The sequence below is a fragment of the Pantherophis guttatus genome, chromosome 1, assembly GCF_059756535.1.
Source record: "Pantherophis guttatus breed Tessera chromosome 1, ASM5975653v1, whole genome shotgun sequence".
Lineage (NCBI taxonomy): Eukaryota > Metazoa > Chordata > Lepidosauria > Squamata > Colubridae > Pantherophis > Pantherophis guttatus.
In genome coordinates this window covers 34,079,493-34,102,809 of record NC_142063.1, presented here as the reverse complement: position 1 = coordinate 34,102,809, position 23,317 = coordinate 34,079,493, and the positions used below count along the sequence as shown (strand labels likewise).

The window sequence follows — 23,317 nt, the reverse complement described above, 5'->3', positions numbered from 1 at the left end:
CCAACTTTTTTTTTTTAACTTTTCAAAGCATTTTTTCTAATGCTTTGAAAAGCCTCTGCCGATCAGGCAATTCAGCTGGGATTGTCAGAAAGGCTTTTTAAAAAATGCTTTGAAAAGCCTCTCTGATGATCAGGCAACTCAGCTGGGAAAAAAAATGCTTTGAAAAGCCTCTCTGATGATCAGGCAACTCAGCTGGGATTGTCAGAGACTTTTCAAAGCATTTTTTACCACCTCTTCAGCCAAGAGGTTGCAGAAAAAAATGCTTTGAAAAACCTCTGACGATCTCAGTTGAGCTGCATGATCACCAGAGGCTTTTTTTTTTTACTTTTAAAAGCATTTTTTTGTCGGAAGAGGTTGTAGAAAAAATGGTTTTAAAAGTAAAAAAAAAAGCCTCTGATGATTGTGTGGCGCAGCTGGGCATGGTGGGGGAGGGGGCAGGGATTTTTGCTACCAGTTCTCCGAACCATTGCTACAGGATTGGACGATCCGGTCTGAACCGGGAGCATTTCACCCCTGGAGAAGAAGCTACGCAAGATTAGATTAACAATTTTTAATGCTTTTTTGGCAATGCTGTTACAATGAGCTCTGGCACTTAGATCGTTTGAGATGAGTACTCCAAGGTCCTTGACAGAGTGAGGGTCGTCTCAACATCAAATTAACACAACATCATTATTAGCACAACATCAAATTAACACATGACCCTTCCTCCTTGATTTGGTAAATTAGGGGAAGATAACAGCAAACAATTAGAGTGGCTCAAACCACCAGAGCAGAGGAAAAATAAAGTTGAGTTGAGCCAGTTGAAGTTGACATAACTTAAATTTATTAAGTTTGAGAAAGACTGGGCTAGATCAAAGTAGCAGAAACCAGTTTGGAGATTAGATAGAATGGAGCTATTTTGTTCAACCTAGATACTCCATTACTGGGCGGGCTGAGACCTACTATATATCTGGAGGACATCAGGTTTGGGAATGCTACTCTAAGAAATAGTGTTTCAGTCTTTGCTTGCTAATATCCTCCTCCTCCTGCTTTATTCATATGGTATGCTGTGGTCATCATTAGAAATTAGCTCAGTATTCTGTTTTATATCATTCTTTTCTGAGCCAATCTTGGTTGACAAGAAATATTCTGCACATGAGTCAGACTTATTTCAGATATCAGCCCACCAGACTAAAATGAAATCATTCCTGGCCATCCTCCCCATTGCTGTATTATGTATAGATAAAGAGGCAAACACTTGTGATATATTATCTAATTTACAAAACCTTTTTTGAACAGGGCTGAAGGTATGCAGTGATTCTATAGCTGTCTATTAACAGAAGGACCTTCTGTATTGGAGTCAGAACTGGAACATAAGTAAAATGTAATAACCACAGAACTCAAATTTTTCAGTTGCCAACTGTTAAGAACTAATGTAGGCCACTCAGAGTCACGGCGAATTGGGCAACCATATAAATTTGTTTAATAAAAATAATTAAATACACTGCAGTCACAATTCATTTCATCCTTTTCAATATAGTAATTTGTCTCCGAATCCACTTGCTATGGCCAGCAAGTCTCTAGTTATGCTGCACACTGTAGTTTAGAAGGAATGATCTGGTAACCACCGAATAAATGGAATAGCTATAGTGCTTTCCTTCATGTGCTTTAGCAGGTAAACATTGAGTTAATTGTGCCAACAATTTAAAGCGTTATTTAAGATGCCAAATTTTATTATTCCCTCCATTACTGCAAAATTACCCAGATTGACTGATTTCCAAGATGGCTTTCTATCTAGTGTAGAAATCCTAAATAAAGCTGACAGGTTATTTCCATTTAGAGTGCATTGATTTTGGCCTAGGGCAGAGTTTCTCAACCTTAGTAACGTCTACAATGTGTGGATTTTAATTCCCAGAATTCTCCAGCCAGTTGAAGTCCACCTAGATTAAAGTCACCAAGGTTGAAAAACTCTGGTCTGGGCAATCTAAATAATTATTTAAATAAGGATATGATCTAAAAGTCACAATCTAAATTAAATAAATTTGTTAACTGAAATTAATTCTCCTGGTTAACATATTTATTGCCCATGGACCAGTGGTAAAATTTAAAATTTGTTACTACCGGTGGTGGTGGTGGGTAATGTGACTGCGTGGGCGTGGCCAATTTTTTTTCTTTTAAAACCATTTTTTCTGCAACCTCTTTTGGCGAAGAGGTTCTAAAAAATGCTTTCAAAAGGCTCTGACGATCCCAGCTGAGTTGCCTGATCAGCAGAGGCTTTTTTTCTTATAAAAGCCTCTGTCGATCAGGCAACTCAGCTTGGATCATCAGAGGCATTTAAAAGAAAAAAAGCCTCTGCCGATTAGGCAACTCAGCTTGGATCATCAGAGGCTTTTAAAAGAAAAAAAGCCTCTGCCGATCAGGCAACTCAGCTGGGATCATCAGAGGCTTTTAAAAGAAAAAAAGCCTCTGCCGATTAGGCAACTCAGCTTGGATTGTCAGAGGCTTTTAAAAGAAAAAAAGCCTCTGCCGATCAGGCAACTCAGCTGGGATCTTCAGCTGACGATCCCTTTGACGATCCCAGCTGAGCCACGTGATCATCAGAGACTTTTTTTTTAACTTTTAAAAGCATTTTTTCTGCCGAAGAGGTTGTAGAAAAAAATGCTTTTAAAAATTAAAAGAAAAAGCCTCTGATGATTGTGCGGCTCAGCTGGGCATGGGGGTGGGGGGCAGGGATTTTTGCTACCAGTTCTCCGAACCACCCACCTCCATTGCTACCAGATTGGGCGATCCGATCCGAACCGGGAGCATTTCACCCCTGCCATGGACATATGATAATTGATTGTTATTGAAAAGTAAATACCCCAGATGTAATTAAGGACAGGGGGCCTGGCATGCTATAATCCATGGGGTCGCAAAGGGTCGGACACAATTTAATGACTGAACACCAACAACAATCCAACTCAAGTATCATACAATTTACACATCTTTCAATCCATGTTACTGATATTTGCATATAGGAACAATTGTGAAATTCAATCTTTGTTTGCCTCTATACATTAGTATAATAAGTATGATCACCACTATTTATATTTATAGTGTATAAATATTGATAATATACTCTATAAAATAAGCATGTAATGTTTTATATTCCTGTTACTTCACAGGCAGAGCAATAACTATTGATTTCTTCAGAAATTCCACCTGAACTCAATAACAGCTGAATCTTCCCATTAGCTATTGATGTTTACAGTGATTATTTTCCTTAAGAAATAAGTCATAAAGCTGAATAGGCGCAGAAATAGGTTATTTGTGGAACTGCTTGTATCTATTTGTTTCTTCTCATCCTATATGCTCTTGCAGTTTCTGCTAAGAAATAATGCTATCTGAGGGGACCTGGGTGACATCTTTTTTCAATTATGGTGTCGGCTCTATGGACTGATCTTTCCACTCATGGCAGTGCGACAGAACACAATGTTGTTAGTGTCTGGGCAAGATTTATTTAATTTGTACATGTTTTAATCTTGTATTTTATATTTTATTTCATATAGTAAGCCTTTTTTAAAATTGTGATGCTTCTGACATGAATAAACAACCACATTCTATAGGGCGTACCCCAGGTATCTTCACATTGAGCATGATATTTGAAAAGGGGCAGCGCTTGTGTACCATTAACAATTGAGAGCCTTATGTGGTCACAGAATACATGCATTATCACTAGTCTACTGGGAGGTTTATTATCCAAGTGTAAAAATCGTACACTTTTGCAAGAACTATGAAGAGCAAGACCCAACTCTGAGAATCAGTCCTCATTCTGTCTTCAGGAATGCTGATAAGTATGGGAATCAGAGGTGATACACCAGGAAATGCTTAAATATAAGGAAAGCCTCATCGAGAGTGAATTAATCATTTGATAAATAAAGTGATTATGTTCTATGAACATAAATTCATAGTTCTATGAAACTTAGAGGTTTTTGGTTCACAGTAGCACAGAGAAGGAACATTGTCAGTACATTGTCTCTTATTTGGTCCTATGGTTCAGATTCCTATTACTTGACTACCAACCTCTAATGCAGTGATGGCTAACCTTTTCTGGATCGAGTCCCCAAAGTGCTCATGTGCGTGGGTGAAAGCGCATGCATGCACTCGAACCCCCAAGATGCAATGCACGTGCGGCCCCCAAAGCATGCACGTGCATCCTTCTGCATGCGCCCTGTCCTCCATACATTCCTGCGGGGCCCCCTGCATGTTCCCACCACCCATCTCCTTCCACTTATGACTGTGTGACTGCAATGTTGTTACTTGTATCCTTACAATTTATATTGATATTGTTTCCTGATTGCTTATTTGTACCCTATGACGATCATTAAGTGTTGTGCCTTATGATTCTTGATGAACATATATTTTCTTTTATGTACACTGAGAGCATATGCACCAAGACAAATTCCTTGTGTGTCCAATCACAGTTGGCCAATAAAGAATTCTCTTCTCTTCTCTTCTCTTCTCTTCTCTTCTCTTCTCTTCTCTTCTCTTCTCTTCTCTTCTCTTCTCTTCTCTTCTCTTCCCTTCCCTTCCCTTCCCTTCCCTTCCCTTCCCTTCCCTTCCCTTCTCTTCTCTTCTCTTCTCTTCTCTGTGCCCTGCCCCCTGTGCATATGCTCAGCCCCCGCATGTGCCCCGCCCCCCCTTCACACAACCTACCCCTGGTGCATGCGTGGCAGAGACCTGAAGACCAGCTGGTTGATGGGAGGCACACGTGCGTGCTCAGCGGAGCTGAACTGGGGTGACGGCTCGTGTGCCATCAGAGAGGGCGCTGCACGCCACCTCTGGCACACATCACAGTTCGCCATCACAGCTCTAATGCATCGTCCTTGCAGTCTGGTTATTTTACTTCTCTTATCATCTGGTGTTTTTTTACTTGAACCTTAACTGGCAGAGATTGGCAATCTCTTTAGGCAGATAATAGCATCATGTGCTGCCATACAATGTTATGGATGCCAAAATATAATTTAAAAAATTAAACCCCCCCACTCCCTTAGAATCTAAATCCTGGTTGTTTCTCCTATAGTTTGGATTCTTGTGTTCAGCCTTTGATGTGGCAACTCACTTAAAACATCACGTTTGAGTTTTTGCAACCCCAACATCCTGACACAAAGTGTTTTAACACACCAATGGATTCATCTCAGGATACTACAGGGTAACACAACATGGCTCTGCAACTTCCCTGTAATCAGGAAATGTCTGAACAGTGCTATGATTTCTCTCTCCTTACAACCTAGCCAGCCACATGGCTTTTCAGCATTCACATAGAATTCTGGCATATTCCCTACCTTAGATTGAGTCTGTGTCTGGCCAATCAATATGACTGTAATTAGCAATAATCTTTGGGTTAGTCTTTTCTTATTATTACTGAAGTCTTTTAGAGAACCCTGGTGAAGGAACACAGTTGGCCAAGGACCAGTTTTATTGGCTCTGCAGAGTCACGTAAAATACAATGCGCTTACGTTGGTGCTGAACTTTACAGAATGTTCTTTTTGCTGAAGCCAAGTAAAAGGCCCTTTAGAAAATGGCTCTGTTGTCTTCTGGTTTTTCACGCTTGGTACAAACACCAGTATTGTCCTTGCTACACAAAGCCTGCTTGGATATGAAGAACTGCAGTGTACATTAGAGGTTCATTGGATTGCCATCTGACTATTCTTTATGATCAGATTTCACATTAGGTGACAGTCAAGGACTTAGTTCAAAGACACTTATGTGCAGGGATATACACAGAAAAGTTCATTTAATGCAAATTTATCACACTTTGAACCATAATGCAACTTTCTTCTGTAATCTACACAGAAAACACTTTCCTGGATTTTCAAATACAGATTTTAAATGATGGATCAAATTGTATGTAATGCAGAAAAGTATACAGAAACACCTATATGTGAGTGAAAAGTAAGACACCGAATGCATGACAAAATAGTTGGACAATTGTTTCAAGAGTCACTATAGAGGTGACCTTAGAATTCCAGTGCCTAAATGTCAGAGTTGAATGAATCTATCCATTTTGCTTTCTACAATTTGTCTATTTTCTGCTGCAGAAATTTTTCCTGTCCCCTTTTCCCCATAAATTTATGAGTAGGAGTGAGGAAACTCCATTAAAAATCCACACAATTTCTCTACTGTACGTATGGCTTTCCAGAGTTGTGTTTTAAGACAGTTGATCATACAATTTCAAGTAAATAAATACAGTATGCAAATAAACAAAATACTATACGGATTTCTATGTTTTACAGTTTTTTTTTGTAATATTATTTGCACACAATTTTTTTTAATGTACACACATTTTGTGCACAGTTTCTCATACTGCAGCCCTAAATGAGCAGTCCATTTTATTGCAGAAGCCAATTTTTTCTCCTCTTTGGGATTATAGCTTTTAGAATGCCCAGCCAGCAGGACCATTGGCAGTGGTGACTTTACTTTGAGAATCAGTCTCAAAGCTTCTGGAAGGCTCCAGAAAAAGCACACAGTAAACACTTTATATATGAGAAAACCTCCAGGTTTAATCACTGGATTAAAACAGAGGAATCAAGACTGGACCACAGGATAAAAGGTCACTCCCTAAATAAATTTCATAACTCCCCAGGTTTCCTTATATCCACATTGATGAACACAATGGCTTTCAGATGAAGGCCTTGCAGGAGACTCATGAAATCCCTGAAGCATCTTTTTAAGACTGTTGGCATTTTATTCTTTGTACAGTGAGAAGGAAGACGCTCCCAGTGGAGTTCCCTTAAAAAGATGCAATAGCTTCTTTTGAAGAGTGGCAACAAATGCTACCTTCAGGCTTCACCTGTAGAGAAAATGGCTCTCTATTGCAGTAAAAACCCTGAAGCAGTGCAAAACAGCAGGCTTTCTTGTGCCTAAATAAGCACCTTCTGTCGGGCTCCCAAAATCAAGACAAGACATGTAAAATTACTTCTAAGCCATTTCCTGTATAAACAGAAATCTTGCCAACCTAAAGCAACTACTTGCATCATTAAAGATGAACTCTGAGAAGTTCTAGAGAGGAGTATCTTGGCCCTTTTTTGCCCAAACTATCTAAACTTTGCTGTCTCTTGATCTTCTGGAATGCACCCCCTCCCTCCTGGGAATCCAGACTATATTCTACCACACCTTCCCCAGTATAATAAATGATACAAAAAGTATGGTAATGAAATTGACAGATCTTGCTGAGATGGGTAAACTGACTCTTTTGATTAGAGAAAAAGCAATATCTACATTCATTGGCGACTTCTCTCTTTGTATTTCCTCAGGAATTCTTTCATAGGTACAGATATAGCGCATTTCTTTTGTAAATCCAAAGTAAGAAAATTGTCCAAGTCACTTTTCTGAGTTAACATCCACAGATCCAACTTGTTTTTCTGGTTTTTTATTGATGTAAGCATTTAACTATTAACATCTCAGTATCACCTGTTGGTCTTGTATAACATAACTATTGGGGGCGAGTCTTTGGCCCCCTCGGAGAGGGTGCGCAATCTGGGAGTCCTCCTGGATACGCAGCTGTCCTTGGAGGAACATCTGACGGCTGTAGCCAGGGGGACCTTTTGTCAGGTTTGCCTGATTCGCCAGTTGCGACCCTTTCTTGATCGGGATTCCATGTGCACAGTCACTCATGCCCTTGTGACCTCTCGCCTGGACTACTGCAACGCTCTCTACATGGGGATCCCCTTGAAGAGCACCCGGAGGCTCCAACTGGTCCAGAATGCGGCCGCGCGGGTAATTACAGGAGCTGCATGACGCTCCCACATAACACCGCTCCTGTGCAAACTTCAATGGCTCCCAGTGGTCTTCTGGGTGAGCTTCAAGGTGTTGGTTACCACCTTTAAAGCGCTCCATGGCATAGGACCTAGTTATCTTCGAGACCGCCCACTGCTACCGACAACCTCCCATCGACCCGTGCGCTCCCACAGAGAGGGCCTCCTCGGGGTGCCATCAGCCAAACAATGTAGGCTGGTGACCCCCAGGGGCAGGGCCTTCTTTGTGGGGGCACCTACCCTATGGAACCAGCTGCCCCCTGAGATAAGGAGAATCCAAGACCTCGGTGCCTTCCGCCGTGCCCTTAAAACTTCCTTTTTTCATCAAGCTGGGCTGGCTTAACATATTTTTAAATTTTTAATTTTTAAACTGGGGCCAAATTAATATATATTCTTTTAATTGTTCTTAATGTTTGTATTGTATGTTTTTATCTGGCTGTACACCACCCTGAGTCCCTTGGGAGAAGGTGCGGTATATAAATTTGAAATAAAATAAAAAAAATAAAAAAAAATAAACATGTTTTCAATATCATTCTTATCTCCTGTCAGTTTCAAATCCATATACAAAACACTTTGATTTTCAACTATATCTTCTTCTATCGTTTTAGGCCCATTTTTATTGTATCAGGCAGTTAAAAAAATCAGTTCTGAGTACATTGTTGCCAAGTATTCTTAAATTCTTCCAGAATTAAAATGTTTTTCTTCATTCTATATTAGTGGGAATTCTCCTTTAATTAAAATCTTTAATTCTTTCTGGTTGCCTTTAGTAACAAACATTCCAAGATCTCCTCTTATCATGTTTTTCTCTCATCCAGAACATTTCCCAGGAAGACATTTCTTACACTTAAGCTCAGATCTTCATATATTTTAATAAGATTTTAAACAAACAACAAGAAATCTTCTTATGACTTTTTCAAAGTCTTGTTTCCAGTCAGTCTGGCTCCTTAGTTTGATTAAAATCTTTCCAAAATCAATATTCTAATTGTACTTTTACTGCTTATTTACAATTTTTTTTTAAAAAAAGTTTTCCTTAACTTTTAAACTTACATAAATCTTATTTTGCTATGGATTGGAAGAAAATCAACCAGTGTAATAAAACTTGTCCTTCTGGAAGTTCTTAATACCAAAAAAGCTATTTTTAAGCCATTTCCAAAAACAGCGCTTGAAAGAGGAAGTGAGCAAACCTAGTGTCTTTGTAAAAATTACGGCTTGAACAAATCTGTCTCTCCTGATATCCAGACATTAAAACTTTTAAAAAACTATATGAAAAAATGATACCAAGGCATAATATGGAAAGATGGGGAGGAGATGAGAAAGCTGCCATGAATATATATGATTGAAATTATATTTAATCCTCCCACCCACCTATTTAAATTGATTTGAAAAATTATACTGTATTTCTTTCCACAGCTACAAATTTGGAAATATGGGCATGGATAAATCTCCTATGTCAGTAACCCTTTTCTCTTTCCCTCCCCCAACTCCATACAGTCTTGTATTGTTGTTTTGTACCTGCACTCTGCTCTGTTCTGACTAAACGCAGTACTGAAGCATGCTAGACAAAGTGCGGCCATAATATAGTCATACAGTTTTTCTAATGAAAGTACCTCTACTAGGCAAAAGCTAATGCATGGTTGGTGAAAAATGCTGTTGCTCCTGGCAATTACTTTCCCACCCTTTACTTATAAAAGGGACAACTGTGTGTAGTTTCTATATTGACCCAATGAAGCAGAATCAAGGATCAAGTTTGCCCCATGTTATCTTGCTTCTTGAAGAAAAGGTCAAGATGGCACCTGTTAGACACCAAAAACCAAGAAAGACATGCTGAGTTATTTCAGAGCAGTTTCCATTATTGTTCCTCACCTATAGAGAGAAATGTTGCCAAGCTACTAGCATCATTAAAGATATATTCTGAGACCTCCCAGGGAGGAAGAGTCTTGATCTTCTTCCTCCCAGCCAAACTATCTAAACTTCACGATCTCTTGCTCTTCTGGAAAGCTGCTGCTACCGCCTTGGAGTTTAGACTACATTCCACCACATTACCTCTCCCATTATTGACAGCAGCTGAATCTTCCTTACAGACTGGAGACAGGACTGCACCCTGACTAATAACAGCGCTGACCTTCCATAGAACTACATTCATTGGAATCAGATTTGTCCTTTAAAAAAAAAAAAACTTTTGCGGATAAAAATTCATAAGCAAGAAATCTTACCACTGGTTTTGAAAATCTTGGTAATTGCACCAGGTATCTGTGCTTAAGCTTAAATGGACTCCAGAGGATGGTAGAGGACAGAAAGGCCTGGAGAAATTGTCCATGGGGTTGCGATGAGTCGGACACGACTTCGCAACTGACAACAACAAAAATCTGTGCTTGAAATCAGCATTCTCTTGAATAAGTAATTAGGTTGAGCTATTGTGAGGAGTGGGATTTTGGACTAAATGGCTTTTGGACCTGATTCAGTTTTATGTTCTTTTGCTCAGTACACAGTATAGCACTTAATAACTACAGAGTAGTAACTATTCTGGAAAAACAATGCTTAAATCCTTTTTCTACTCTTATGCAGGAACTTCAGTTCCCGGCATGACCACAAATCAGCACAATCACTGTTTCTGGGAATTGTCCTTACAGTTGGAGGGTAGAATTTAGAGAATTGTTCGCATGTATGAAAAGTCGACTCCATAAAACAGCTGCATCTTATGTTCAGAGTTGGGCTGCAGCCTGAAAAAGGTTGGGCTGCTTTTAATGAACAGCAAAACAGTGCTATGCTTGCTCTTGGGTGAAATCCAAAGCACTTCTTCAGAATTATTTTAAAGCATGCACAACTAAAAATAGCATTCAAGCTCAGCTCCTACTTGCTGTTGATAATGCATCAAAGTCCTCCTATTCTTTAATTCTATAAGGTGGGGTTTTATAGATGTATTGACATGGCAACATTCAGAATTTCCAGCCACAATAAGTCTTAATTGGCCGAGAATTCTGGAACCCAATAATCCTAGTCTCTAGAGTTTTATGGTAATGCTGTATACCCACGAAAGAGACCTAAAACAAGATGAATCAATGACATCAGCAAGTATTGCGGGCTCAATTGGCAAAAGAAAGCTTAGGCCTGTATTGGTTGGAAACATGCAGAAAAGGTCTTCACTTTGCAGTGGATAGACAGTGAATCAAATGATAATGATGCTGATGCTGTATACCCAAGAAAAAACATCTGCTTGAAATGAATCTTGCTTGTTCTCTATCCTGCCACTGGGCAAGATAAAATATGCCACTCATCAATCATGCATGCCATCCCATAAACTATAGGATTTCAACCTTAATCTTTCTCTATTTTAATATAACAATTTGTACAAAAATTAATAACTAGTGTTGTCCTTAGAGTCTCTTGAAAGTATGTGCTGTAAGCAAAAAGATATTTCTTTTTCTTCTTGGTGAATTAATTCTTGGGTATCATAAATCTTATCACTCCAGTGTTCTTAGAGGTTAACACCATTTTCCAGAGAAACGCCTTATGGAAATTATCCACATTCTTTATTTCTGCATCTGTCTTGCCTGACTTAATTATGATAAAACATTTACCAGGGCTTTAAGAATCTGATTTAGATTCTTTATTGTACAAGTTTATTTTGTTCAATGATTTGACTTCATGAAATAACTGGTGCTTCAATTGCTTAGCCTATTGGGAGTACTGGTGGTAGTATACTACTTTTATTCATGTATATTTTAGTCTACCACAAATGGATCGATAATTTGCAACAAAACATCTATACTTAAATAAGTAATTGAAACTTAAAATCAAGGTAATATTAAAAGCATTTAACTAAAACAAAAGCAACAGTACTTGAAGTATATGATTCCTCTTACATTTTGGACTAATGGAAGCTTCTGCATGATCTTCGGAGGAAGATATGTGTAGATATTGTGGTACTTCAGACAACTGGTTTTGAGGGCCTGAGTTATTATCAGATACTCCTCTTCCAGCTAAGGTTGCAACTGTCATACCAGCTTAAATTGGGAAAAACCTCCTTGGCCCTAGCCTCTCTTTGCCCATCAAAAGCTGTGAATCCAGAAGGACTGACTACCAAGATGATAACCAGCTCCTTCAGAGGCAGTTCCACTCCATCAAGAGATACAACAAACAATGGACAGTGGTGTTGACCTTCAGCCTATCTCATCCCAACCATCCCTTGCTGCATCCAGACACTGGATCAAGCCACTGGTACCATCTCCAGTGCTGACCAGTAGGATATCACCAGCATATTGCTGATACCAAATCATCAGACAATCTCTTCTAGTGGCTTCATGTATTTAGGCCTGTCAAACTGGCGGCTCACAGGCCGAATGCGTCACGTGCAGCCCACACCCATCCTGGCTCTGCAAAGGCAAAAAACATCACAATACGTCGTGATATGTCACGCGACACGATCGAGTTTGACACCCGTGATGTAGATACTTAACAAAAGGAGAAAAAGCACAGGACCTTATGGTACCTTACAAAAGAGAAATTACTTGGCGGTTTATACTCCCCCAGCATCATTGATTAGAACCAATTACTAAGGAAGGAGAAGAACCACTGCAATTAGTAAGTACCCAAGCCCTGCGGGTAAGGTATATGGTATATAGAGTACTTAATGATGCTAGTATCTTTTAAGCTTTTGATAGTCACTATTTTACTTCTGCAACCCCTGCACATGTGTTGGGTAGTTATTTTTTTACCATTCCGAGCTAGGATTGGAAATGACGAAGCTTAAAATAAAATACTGTACATCTGGAGGACACCAGATTGGGGAATGTTGTACTCAGTGCAGTTATAATGAATGGCTAATGTACCAAAAGAATATTTTAATAATGAAGATTAATGGGATGAAATTAAGAAAAAAAAAATGCCCAGACTGCTCAAAATCCCTGGAAGCCATGGATAATTTAAGAGCATCAAATAAAGCCTATTGTGGTGTAGGAAGTTAGCACCCACCCCTTTCCTAGAAGAATGAAATATTTTAGGAAATATTAAAAAGGCAGAATATTATGTTTCCCTGTATGAGAAATGTAGAAACATGTTTTAAAGACAAAGCAGCTTCCACCTTCCTGCCTCCCCACTTTTTGTTAATGGGCCAGAGGCAGAAACCCAATCCTTTGTCAAAAGACCATCATCTGCAACACAATAGAACCCATCTAGCAACAAAAACTAACACAATGGGACCCATCTAGCAACAGAAACTCAACACATGGCACCTGGGAAGATTACATTGGCCAGCAAGGCTAGCTAAGACCCCCACCCCCTGGGAGTCTGACAACCAATCAGGATACTCTTTCTGGCCCCCAGGAAGTTCAAAACCAGAGAGGGCATAAAACCCGGGGACTCACTGCATCCTGGCCCTTTTCTGTTCAGGAACTCAAACCATGTGATCCTGTCCACCATTAAACCATCTTTCCAAGCAGTCTCCATATTTCCAGTGTCTTTTTCCCTACTTGGAGCTGAACCCAGAAGGATATTTCTTCCTACAGTGGTGAAGGGGCTATTCCTGTTAGTGGCACTTGCAGAAAGTAATTTTACAAAGGTCTGTTTCCATAGAATGATCAAAAGCAAAAACTCACTTGCTTGTCTCACTCAATATCTCATCATTTGTGACTTATCACTTGATAACACCCAACACCATGTGTAAATGGGTGAATTGTTGCCATAAATAGTTTATGACTGAATTGATTACAAGTCATATAAAAAAAATTCTAAAGTTGACATGCATGTGAAAGCTTCAACCTTGTCTAACAGATTTTTGCCTTGTTTAGTATTCTGATAACTTGTCAGTTTACAAGATGATTTAAAAAAAAAAAAAAAAAGCGGGGGGGACGGGGAAAGTGAGACAATTCTCTTCTAAATGTTTCATGAGGAAACAAACCTAGAAGGCTTACGGAAGTTTGAACTAGTGAGGTTGACCTATGAAAAAAAGGGAAGAAGCCTGAGCTAATTGTCCATCATGCATTTCTGGTTGCTTTCTGCCCTGCATGGCATCCCAAGTCTCTCTGTGTGTTTGTGTGTAGGGGGTGGATTGAGGGGTTGTTTGGAATATAGGAATGGTTCAGTTGTGGAATTCAAATTTTTTTAGTACCGGTTATGTGGGCGTGGCTTGGTGGGCACGGCAGGGGAAGGATACTGCAAGATCCCCATTCCCTCCCCACTCCTGGGGGAAGGATATTGCAAAATCTCCATTCCCACCCCACTCTGGGGCCAGCCAGAGGTGGTATTTGCCGGTTCTCCGAACTACTCAGAATTTCTGCTACCAGTTCTCCAGAACCTGTCAGAACCAGTGGTGTGTTTCAAATTTTTTTACCACCGGTTCTGTGGATGTGGCTTAGTGGGCGTGGCATGGCTTGGTGGGCATGGCTTGGTGGGCGTGGCAGGGGAAGGATAGTGCAAAATCCCCATTTCCTCCTGATCAGCTGGGACTTGGGAGGAATAGATGGAGAATAGATGTGGGCGGGGCCAGTCAGAAGTTTTACTACCAGTTCTCCACACTACTCAAAATTTCTACTACCGGTTCTCCAGAACTGGTCAGAACCTGCTGAATATCACCCCTGGAATGGTTAGCCAGGAAACAATTTATTTGCTTTCTTGCTGCTTGTTTTCCTTCCAATTTTCTTCTTTCACAGAAAAAATAACTTGCTTTTAGCAGTCTCATGTATACTATCATTTTTTTTTTTTTTTGCTCAAATACAGGTATTGTTAATAAAATAAACTTAACCCCTTTTTGCTTTCCTACTAATTTCCCCTGCTGGGAGATCCTATGGAGACTTGTGTGCTTTTATAAACACCCACATATCAGTAAGTAACAAGGGCGATTTCAGTGTCAAAATAATTTTTCGGCTGATATTTTTATTACATTCCTTAAAGGACAAACATTTCTAAGGCTTTATTAATATCCACAGATTGTCTGGCCTTGTGATCCAGCTGCTGCTTTCCAAGCAAGACAAGCCCATCATTCTGAGAGTTTGTTCCATGACCTCTGCATTGGTTTGTCAAGAGACATAAACCACATGATCTTTCCATCGTTTGAATAGCTGAGTTTGGAGGAAACCCCAGATTAAATGAACTCAACTATTTTTCTCCGGCACCTTGGCAGCACAGTAGTCATTTCTTCAGCCCCTCTGCACCAGTCATCGTTAACTTTCCCCATCCTGCTATCCTTTCATCCCAGATGGAATAGATGCTTAAACTATTTTACCCAGATGCTAAATCCATGTAGTGGGTAGTATAAACCTCATTGCAACTGAAAGAGCAGATGTACCTGTCTGTGGTCTCAAATACTGATCCAGCCTTATCCTCTTTTTCAATTTTCTATGAGACTTTTGATACTTCTTTTAAAAATGTAGCATGAATAGTTTTAGTGCATTGATCTGTTTTTCATCACTTTTTAAATTAAAAACGTGTCTTGCTTGATCATAGCAGGAGGGTTACGCACTTTGGCACCTAGCTAGTTTCAGGTGGAAACTTGAAGAATTAGATTCTTTTTTCCAGTGTGTGATTCTAGTAAACAAAAAATCATTTATTTGAATGAAAAATACAGAATGGGGTTCTACAATTTTATCCCCTCAAATTTGTGGTTTCCCCCCTTTTCCTGAGATTTGAAGTCTTTTCATTACCCTCTAAGTGACAGAAAATGCTTCTTGTTAAACTCTGGAATTCCCACACACTAAAACTCTTTTGGGTGTTACTTTGGTGTCTCTAACTTCCCAAATCACTCTTTAGATAGTTAGGAAAGATGTAATTATATCTTCAGAAATGTGTACAGTTTTAAAAGTAATGGTATAGGTATTAGATGTTAACATGACCGTCCTTGATCTCTGTAAAGCTGCTAATTTAAAATAAATCACCAATTAAAACAAAATAGTTCTTCATGGAGAGTTGAAACTTGTTGAAATAAAAGAGAGTGGAAATGATCTGAATTGATTGCCGTTTCTGGATGTAAACCTATGTACTATTTATATCAAACTATATACTTTAGCATGTGGTGACAACTGCTGAGGACAATATGGAAGAGCAAAGCATGTGTTCAATTAGTTTCTTCTAAAAGGATTTGTATATGTTTTTCAAATGTGCATCTTAGATTACAGATTAACAGAGTTGGAAGGGATCTTGTAGGTCATCTAGTCCAATCCCCCGCCCAAGCAGGAGACCCTACACCATTTCGGACAAATGGCAGTCCAGTCTCTTCTTGAAAGCCTCCAGTGATGAAGCTCCCACAACTTCCGAAGGCAAGCTGTTCCATTGGTTGATTGTTCTCACTGACAGAAAATTTCTCCTTATTTCTAGATTGAATCTCTCCTTGATCAGTTTTCATCCATTATTCTTTGCCTGGCCTTCGGGTGCCTTGGAAAATAGCTTGACCCCTTCCTCTCTGTGGCAGCCCCTCAAATATTGGAACACTGCTATCATGTCTCCCCTGGTCCTTCTCTTCACTAGACTAGCCATGCCCAGTTCCTGTAACTGTTCATCTTATGTTTTAGTCTCCAGTCCCCTAATCATCCTGGTTGTCCTGCACTCTTTCTAGAGTCTCAAGATCTTTTTTATAGTGTGGTGACCAAAACCGGGTGCAGTGCTCTAGGTATGGTCTCACTTTATAGAGTGGCATTAGTACCTCACTTGATCTTGATTGTATCCCTCTGTTAATGCAATTTAGGATTGCGTTGACTTTTTTAGCTGCCGTTGCACACTGCTGGCTCATATTTAACTGGTTGTCCATCTTTAATCAGTGCATTTTTATATATAAATTCTTTAGCATGGATTTTTGGGAAAACTCTTTCATTTTTTATTATTAATAATATACACCCTTTACCCATTTTAATATATTCACTTTAGCTTTTTTTTTTTTAACGTGAACTGTGGTCACAAAACCTTCTGTTTAATACAGGAATCCAAATTAAACTGTCTCTGAAAAGTGGATTTTCAACCTCTACATGAGCATTTCAAGTGGAAGAAAGTCTGTAACCTTTCTAAAAAAAAACTCTCTTACCACTGGGAAGTATTTTGTACGTGCATTTCTGCAAATTAAATCTTTTATTGCATGTCTTGCACTTTGGAATTATATAAAAAAAAGGTCTTGACCTTCTGTGTGTCATTTGTTTCAGGCATTTGGAAAATGCTTTTGTGCTTCCCACAATCTTCTTATCTTTAAAGCTATTTTCAGTTCTTTCAATCACTCTTCATAGTTTTTAGTGTTGTTATTTCCTTTCTTTTAAGCTGTTTATTTATCTGAATCCTTTTTAAGTTTGGTGTGCAGTGCTGGATACAACCTCGAGATGGAATCTGACAAGTGTGAAATAAAGTAAAATGATATTAAACCATACTTTTGTTGGTGGAGCCTAAAATCATGTTTGCTTTTTCTACAGCCATACTACAATATTGACTCTTAGTCAGTTTGTTAACAATTATAATTCCAAACTGTTTTTCACAAATACTACACCCAAACCACCTATTCCCATCCTATGATTGTACATTTGATCTTTGTTTTTTTAAATGAAGGACTACACAATTGTTTGCATTTAATTTTTATCATTTTGTCTATTTGCAATGCGCTCTACATGGGGCTATCCTTGAAAAGTGTTTGGAGACTATAGTTGGTCCAGAATGCAGTCGCGCGAGCTATCGTGGGTGCACCTAGATACACCCACATTACACCAATTCTCCGCGAGCTGCACTGGCTCCCTATTGATCTCCGGGCACAATTCAAGGTGTTGGTTATTACCTTTAAAGCCCTACATGGCTCAGGGCCAGGTTATCTTTGAGACCGCCTTCTACCACATAGCTCCCAGCGACCGGTAAGATCCCACAGAGTTGGTCTCCTCCGGGTCCCGTCAGCTAAACAATGCCGGCTGGCGGGCCCGCGGGGGAGGGCCTTCTCTGTTGTTGCCCCAGCTCTCTGGAACCAGTTACCTCCTGAGGTCCGGACCACCCCCACCCTATTGGCCTTCCGAACAGCGGTGAAGACCTGGCTTTTCTGGCAGGCCTGGGGCCGTTGATCTCGCTGTTGCGATCTTGTGAGATCTGGCCATGAATGGTGTGAATGGTGTGAATGGGTTTTAATGTTTTAATTTTTAAGTGTTTTTATAATATTTTTTTTTTAAAAAAATGCATTGTAAGCTGCCCTGAGTCTCCAGAGAAAGGCGGCATATAAATTGAATTAATAAATAATAAATAAATAATATTTTCTTACCCAGCTAAGATCACTTTGAATTCTATTTTTGCCTTCTAAAGGCATTAACTCTGCTACATATTATTTGTTTCAGTACCTCCAGATTTGATAATTTTGCATTGTCTCTCTAGCCTACTTATGAACAAAAAGTTTGAGAGTGCCCATATCAGGACTGATCTGTTTGATATTCAAATGCAGGCATGAAATATATGCATAAGAATCCATGCAACATGTTTGATGTCATCTCATTTTACCAGTAATGGCCAAAACAACAAGGAAAGTTGAGGCTTACTCCCATGGTTAATCTTATGAAAAGCAGAATGCCACATATGTTGGATCTAGACTCGCAATAATGTAGATGCTGATTCATACTGGTGAATGAAAGATGTGGACTACAGCCGGTAACCAAAACTGGTAAGATTTTTCCTATGAACTTCATGCTCTGAAATGGTCATATGTAGAAGGGCCTTACTGATCTTGGATGTATATCTGCACTAAACCGAATGTCAAAGGTGCAGAACAGATGCATATCTACCAGTGATAACATTAACTTTGAATTGATATAACTACACCAACAAATTCCATGATATTGCCCCCAAACTGCATAATTTTACTGATGACAGTATTTCTATGAGATATGTAGTTCCCACCAGGGACATAATTCATCTAAACTACAGTATATTGTGAATTCAAAAATCAAGCTGGGAACTGGAAAATGTAATTGTGTCATTCTTTCTGGACTATGGAATCAAAAGATGGTAATGGTTGTGAACTTGGAATGAAATGAACCAAGAAGGATCTGCCAATTTATAATTTTTAACCTGCCTAAAAGAAGCACAGCTAGTAATGCTCCCAAAATGGTTGGCCAAGTTCCATTTATCATCATTATCCCTTGGTGGTATTATAAAATTGGCTTTTACAGGTACATGTTGCCTTTTCTTTGGGGATAATGGCAATTCTTTATTGCACCTGTTTATTTCACAGGGACATTTATAAAGAATATTTGGCTTAAAGAGGCCACAACTCTTTTTTTGCTGGTTTTAGAAGATTGTGTTGTGTTCTTCATCCTTTTTTGAGAGAGCAAAAGCTTCAGTGGTAACTCTATCCTAAGTGATACAATCTTGGTTTGTATTTAATTTTCTACTTTAACTCTTTTTTTTCATAATTGACATGTGGTGCTGGACTTTACTTGTTAAAAGATTTTTGCTTTATCTCAGGAGTGTCAAACTCAAGGCCCCGGGGCTGGATCTGGATTGCAGGGAGCTTAGATCTGGCTGGCCTGGAAACAGCGAAGGACCGGCCTGCATGCCAGACTGGCCAGTGAAAATGGACCTTGGGAGGGCTTGTGTGCAGCCCTCCCGAGCTCCGTTTTCACTGGCAGAGGGTTGCAGGAGGCCGTCACAACCAAAAATGGAACTCGGGAGCCTGTTTTCGCTGACAGAATGCTCGGGCCACCACAGGCGCCCTCAACATGACTGATGTCGAGCTGGCCACACCCACCCTGGTCCCCTGAGGTCAAACACAACCCTGATGCGGCCCTTAATGAAATCAAGTTTGACACCCCTGCTTTATCTGGACTGCAGGATTACCCAGTTTGCTTAGATTGCTCTCTTAAATGTAACGATAGCAATGACATTGGTTTTGGTTACATTTATCTTAATGTGAGCAGCTGCAGAATTATTTATCTTTTTAAGCAAGTCTAATTTCTAATCTCAATTGCTAATTAATAATGACCTTTGTATCCCATTCTTCCTTCAAGAAGCTCAGGGAAGTGTTCTTTCTTTCTTCCTAAACTCTGCATCCTCCCAACAAATCTTGGAAGTAAGATTAGACTAAGACAACTTGACTGAAATCCCACAGTATGAGAGGCTATGGCTTGATTAACCATAGTTTACTGATTAAGAACTAATTGGTTTGGTTTGTACCATACATTTAGCCATAAAACTCTGGCCTACAATAATGACGGAATGCTGACAATTCACTGCATCTAAGTTCCATCTGTAAACTATAGTCCAATAATTTCAGGAAAATCTCCAATTTTCTACCCCAATTTTATTCCTTTATCTTACAGAACAACTGCCCACCTATTAAAAATGTAACCCAGAGAAAAATCAAGGTTAATGAGTTTACGCTTCAAATCAGATTTAGTTCAAACTGTGTCGGTACTTTCGTTTTCCAGCAACCTCTGAAACCTACTCACTTACCCATTATTTTTATTTTATTTCTTGTGGAAAATGATTCATACCCTGGAGATCAGATCTTTTCTCCAAACTAAGTTTTCAGGGGAAATCAGAACTACCTTATCTAGTCCTTATATTATGGAGATTCCTGATGTTTTATAATGGATTGGAATCAAGAGCATTCCAGTTAGTGTTATTCGCATGCGATGTGAGCTTTGGAATAGAATTCAGCTCCCTGGTAGCGTGGGATGGATTTCCTGCCTTACAGAGGGAAAAAAATACTCTAAAGACTTCCTCTGTTTCAAGGGTTGTTTAAAACACAAAGGGGGAAAATACTAGATGGAGCAGCAGGCAATCACAGTTGTAGGCTTCCCTACTATGAAGAAATAGTAGGGAATTTTCTATTTCAGTCCGAACAGCAAGCTCTAGTTTTGCATGCATGCATATTAATAGATATACACAAAGATTATGCAAAATGACGCCACACTTTTAATCTTCATTTTGGGTGAAACAAAGAGCCCTGCTTCCTTTAGATCTACTTCTCAAGAGATGGCCATACTATGGCTGAGTACATTTGTTTTTATGGCCTATGGGTGTTTGTGTGTGTGTGTGTGCTTTATAATGGTGGTCTCCAACCTTGGCAACTTTAAGCCTGGAGGATTTCAACTTCCAGAATTCCCCAGCCAGCAAAGCAAAGCTGGCTGGGGAATTCTGGAAGTTGAAGTCCACCAGGCTTAAAGTTGCCAAGGTTGGTGACCACTGCTTTATAATATACCAAGGTCCCTGATACTAAGTAAATTAAACATATAAATAAGTAAATAAATAAAAGGATTTCATGATGCCTGAAGCCAGTTGATTTTATGGAGAAGGCATTGGTGTAGGACTGGCATGCTGGCTCTGAACCAGGCAATATACAAATGAACTTTTAGACCAGACAAAACACTAATTAGTGTGGTGGGGAGAGCAATTAAGTGAGTGAATGAGAGAGAGAGAAAAAACTTTCCATCACCATGACAACCATCCTCTCGAGCTAGGCTGGACTTCTTCGTGCCTTGGACAACCCTAGGCTGGGGTCACCTCTTCAAAGAGTAGAAGAGGGAAAAAAAATAATCATCATTAATGTAAAAGTTTAGAGCCAGCCAACACCATTAGATTAGAGTGGTGTGATTAAAATTGTCTCATTTTCCAATTTTATCTCTACCTGCCACAAAATAAGAAGTTCATGAGAAAAGGGGTGGTAAAGCCCTGGTCTGTTCATTCATTACATGTAGGGCTTCTTTGTAGAGGGGAGCTTTCACAATTACACCCCTTAGGAATCCTACTTCTCTGTCTACTATCACTGTGTAAGGCGTACTTAGCTTTCATAGGGTCTGTGAATGTAAATGTAAATGCACATTCGTGGGAACGAAACAAGTTAGCATTCAAACACTTCTGGCACATATAAGAAAAGAGGAATCAGTTCTTCTTACCTGCATAGTGGTCAAACACTGTTGGTACATATTCTTCTGGAAAGGCATCATTGGCGTAACTCATCAGCAGGCAGGTCTTCCCAACAGCTCCGTCACCAATCACCACACACTTAAGCATCTTCTTCACGCTGCTATCCGAGTAGCTGGGCTCTTCTTCTTTGCCACTCATGCTGTTCGTTCCTTCTTTTCTTGTTTTTCCTTCCAGCTTTTGCAAGCACCCCCGAAAGAGCACAGATCCCAAACGAGAATTTCAGTCGTTGATAGCAGGCTTCTTCTTGAATGAGTTTTTGTTGTTATTGTTGTTGTTATTGCTATTGTTGTTGCTGCATGGCAGACATATAGTTATGAAATCATAACTACAGTTTGTACACTCGATCTTTCAAGTGTGAAAGAGAACCATGTGAAGGAATAAATAGACAACTGACACGTGTGTCGTTCGTAGTTCAAGTCAGGAAATCTTCATCTTGCATAGAGAGACGGTGGTATTTTGCACGGCTTAAAAATAGCAGCAATCGGAGGAGCTGAATGTCTGTTTCTCTGCTCTGGTTTGGCCCGAAAAATCAGGGATTCGTGCTAAATCCATTCCATTTTTCCATCGCATTTCCAAAGAGAAAGTGGAAACTGGAACAAATTCATGGAGCAAACTCTCTCTCTGTGTGTGTGTGTGTCTCTTGTTCTTTTTATTTCATGCAATCCCTTTATTTTCTCGAGTTTGCTCTATGTCAGGAAATCATGGGTTTCCTGCTGAATTCCATATTAGGATCAGTGGGGCTCGTGAAGGGCTGCAAACAATAGAAGCTCTGTATGTGTTTATATTTTGCAGGAACTCTGCCAGGATATGGAAGAAGAAAAACACTAGAGGTCTCACTGCAGACTGCAGTTCATAAGCTTCCTGCTCCAAAAAGATCCATCTGGACATCATCGTTACTCTTCTCTCAATATCGCCCACACATAAAATCATCCTTGGTGAGACTGATATTATCTTGAGCTACCCCTAGATTGACCTCTGCTAGCATGATTGGCAGCATCTGGGACAAAGTAAGAACAGTTGTCATCGGTTCTGCTTAAAAACACCTTTAGTGAACTCTTAGAATTTTCATTACACCAGACAGATTGCCCTTCCTCAAACTTCACTGTGAATTTATCTGCTCCTCAGTTGGCCACAAAAACTTATCTCTGCTTTTTTCTTCTTTTCCTACCAGGAATGCTGAATGGCTGCATTTTTTATTTTTTATTTTGTTAAATTACAGGCACGGTTATGAAGAAAATGCTCAGCTGTCCCCTCACTGAGTAGGCAAATATGTGGCACTTTATCAGCTATCGTTTATGTTCAACAGTCCTTCAGTTAAGAACCAAACTTCAAGTAGTATAATATGAACTTAATACAGTATGTCATTAGCTATGACATTTTAATTGTTTGTTCTTATTCATTCCAGGTTAAACTTCCTTTGGAATTATGTACCTGTTGCCCTATTCTAGCTACAATCTGATTAGAAAGCAAGAGAGAAAGATACAAAACTGAGGGAATAAATTAAGCTGTGTCTAAACCTTAACCTCCACACAGCAGCCTTCTCCAATCTGGAACTATCAGTGTGTTGAGCATACAACTCTCAAAATGGCATGGCAGACTAGCTCTCGAAGAGCTAGATAGAAATTTATAAAGCTTTTTGAAGCTGTTCCAATAAAGGTAATCCTCAGCATATGACC

At 39.5% G+C, this 23,317-nt stretch overlaps 1 protein-coding gene across 1 annotated transcript in view; it reads right to left on the bottom strand.

Moving 5' to 3' along the window:
• The window catches only part of RHOJ (ras homolog family member J), a 67,857-nt gene extending 45,343 nt beyond the window's left edge, over positions 1 to 22,514 (bottom strand). The window contains exon 1 of the mRNA XM_034433551.3: positions 21,611 to 22,514. Coding sequence (XP_034289442.1) covers positions 21,611 to 21,779 — 169 coding nt within the window. The 5' untranslated portion in view covers positions 21,780 to 22,514. The remainder of the gene's footprint in view (positions 1 to 21,610) is intronic.
• Between the last annotated feature and the right edge of the window lie 803 nt (positions 22,515 to 23,317).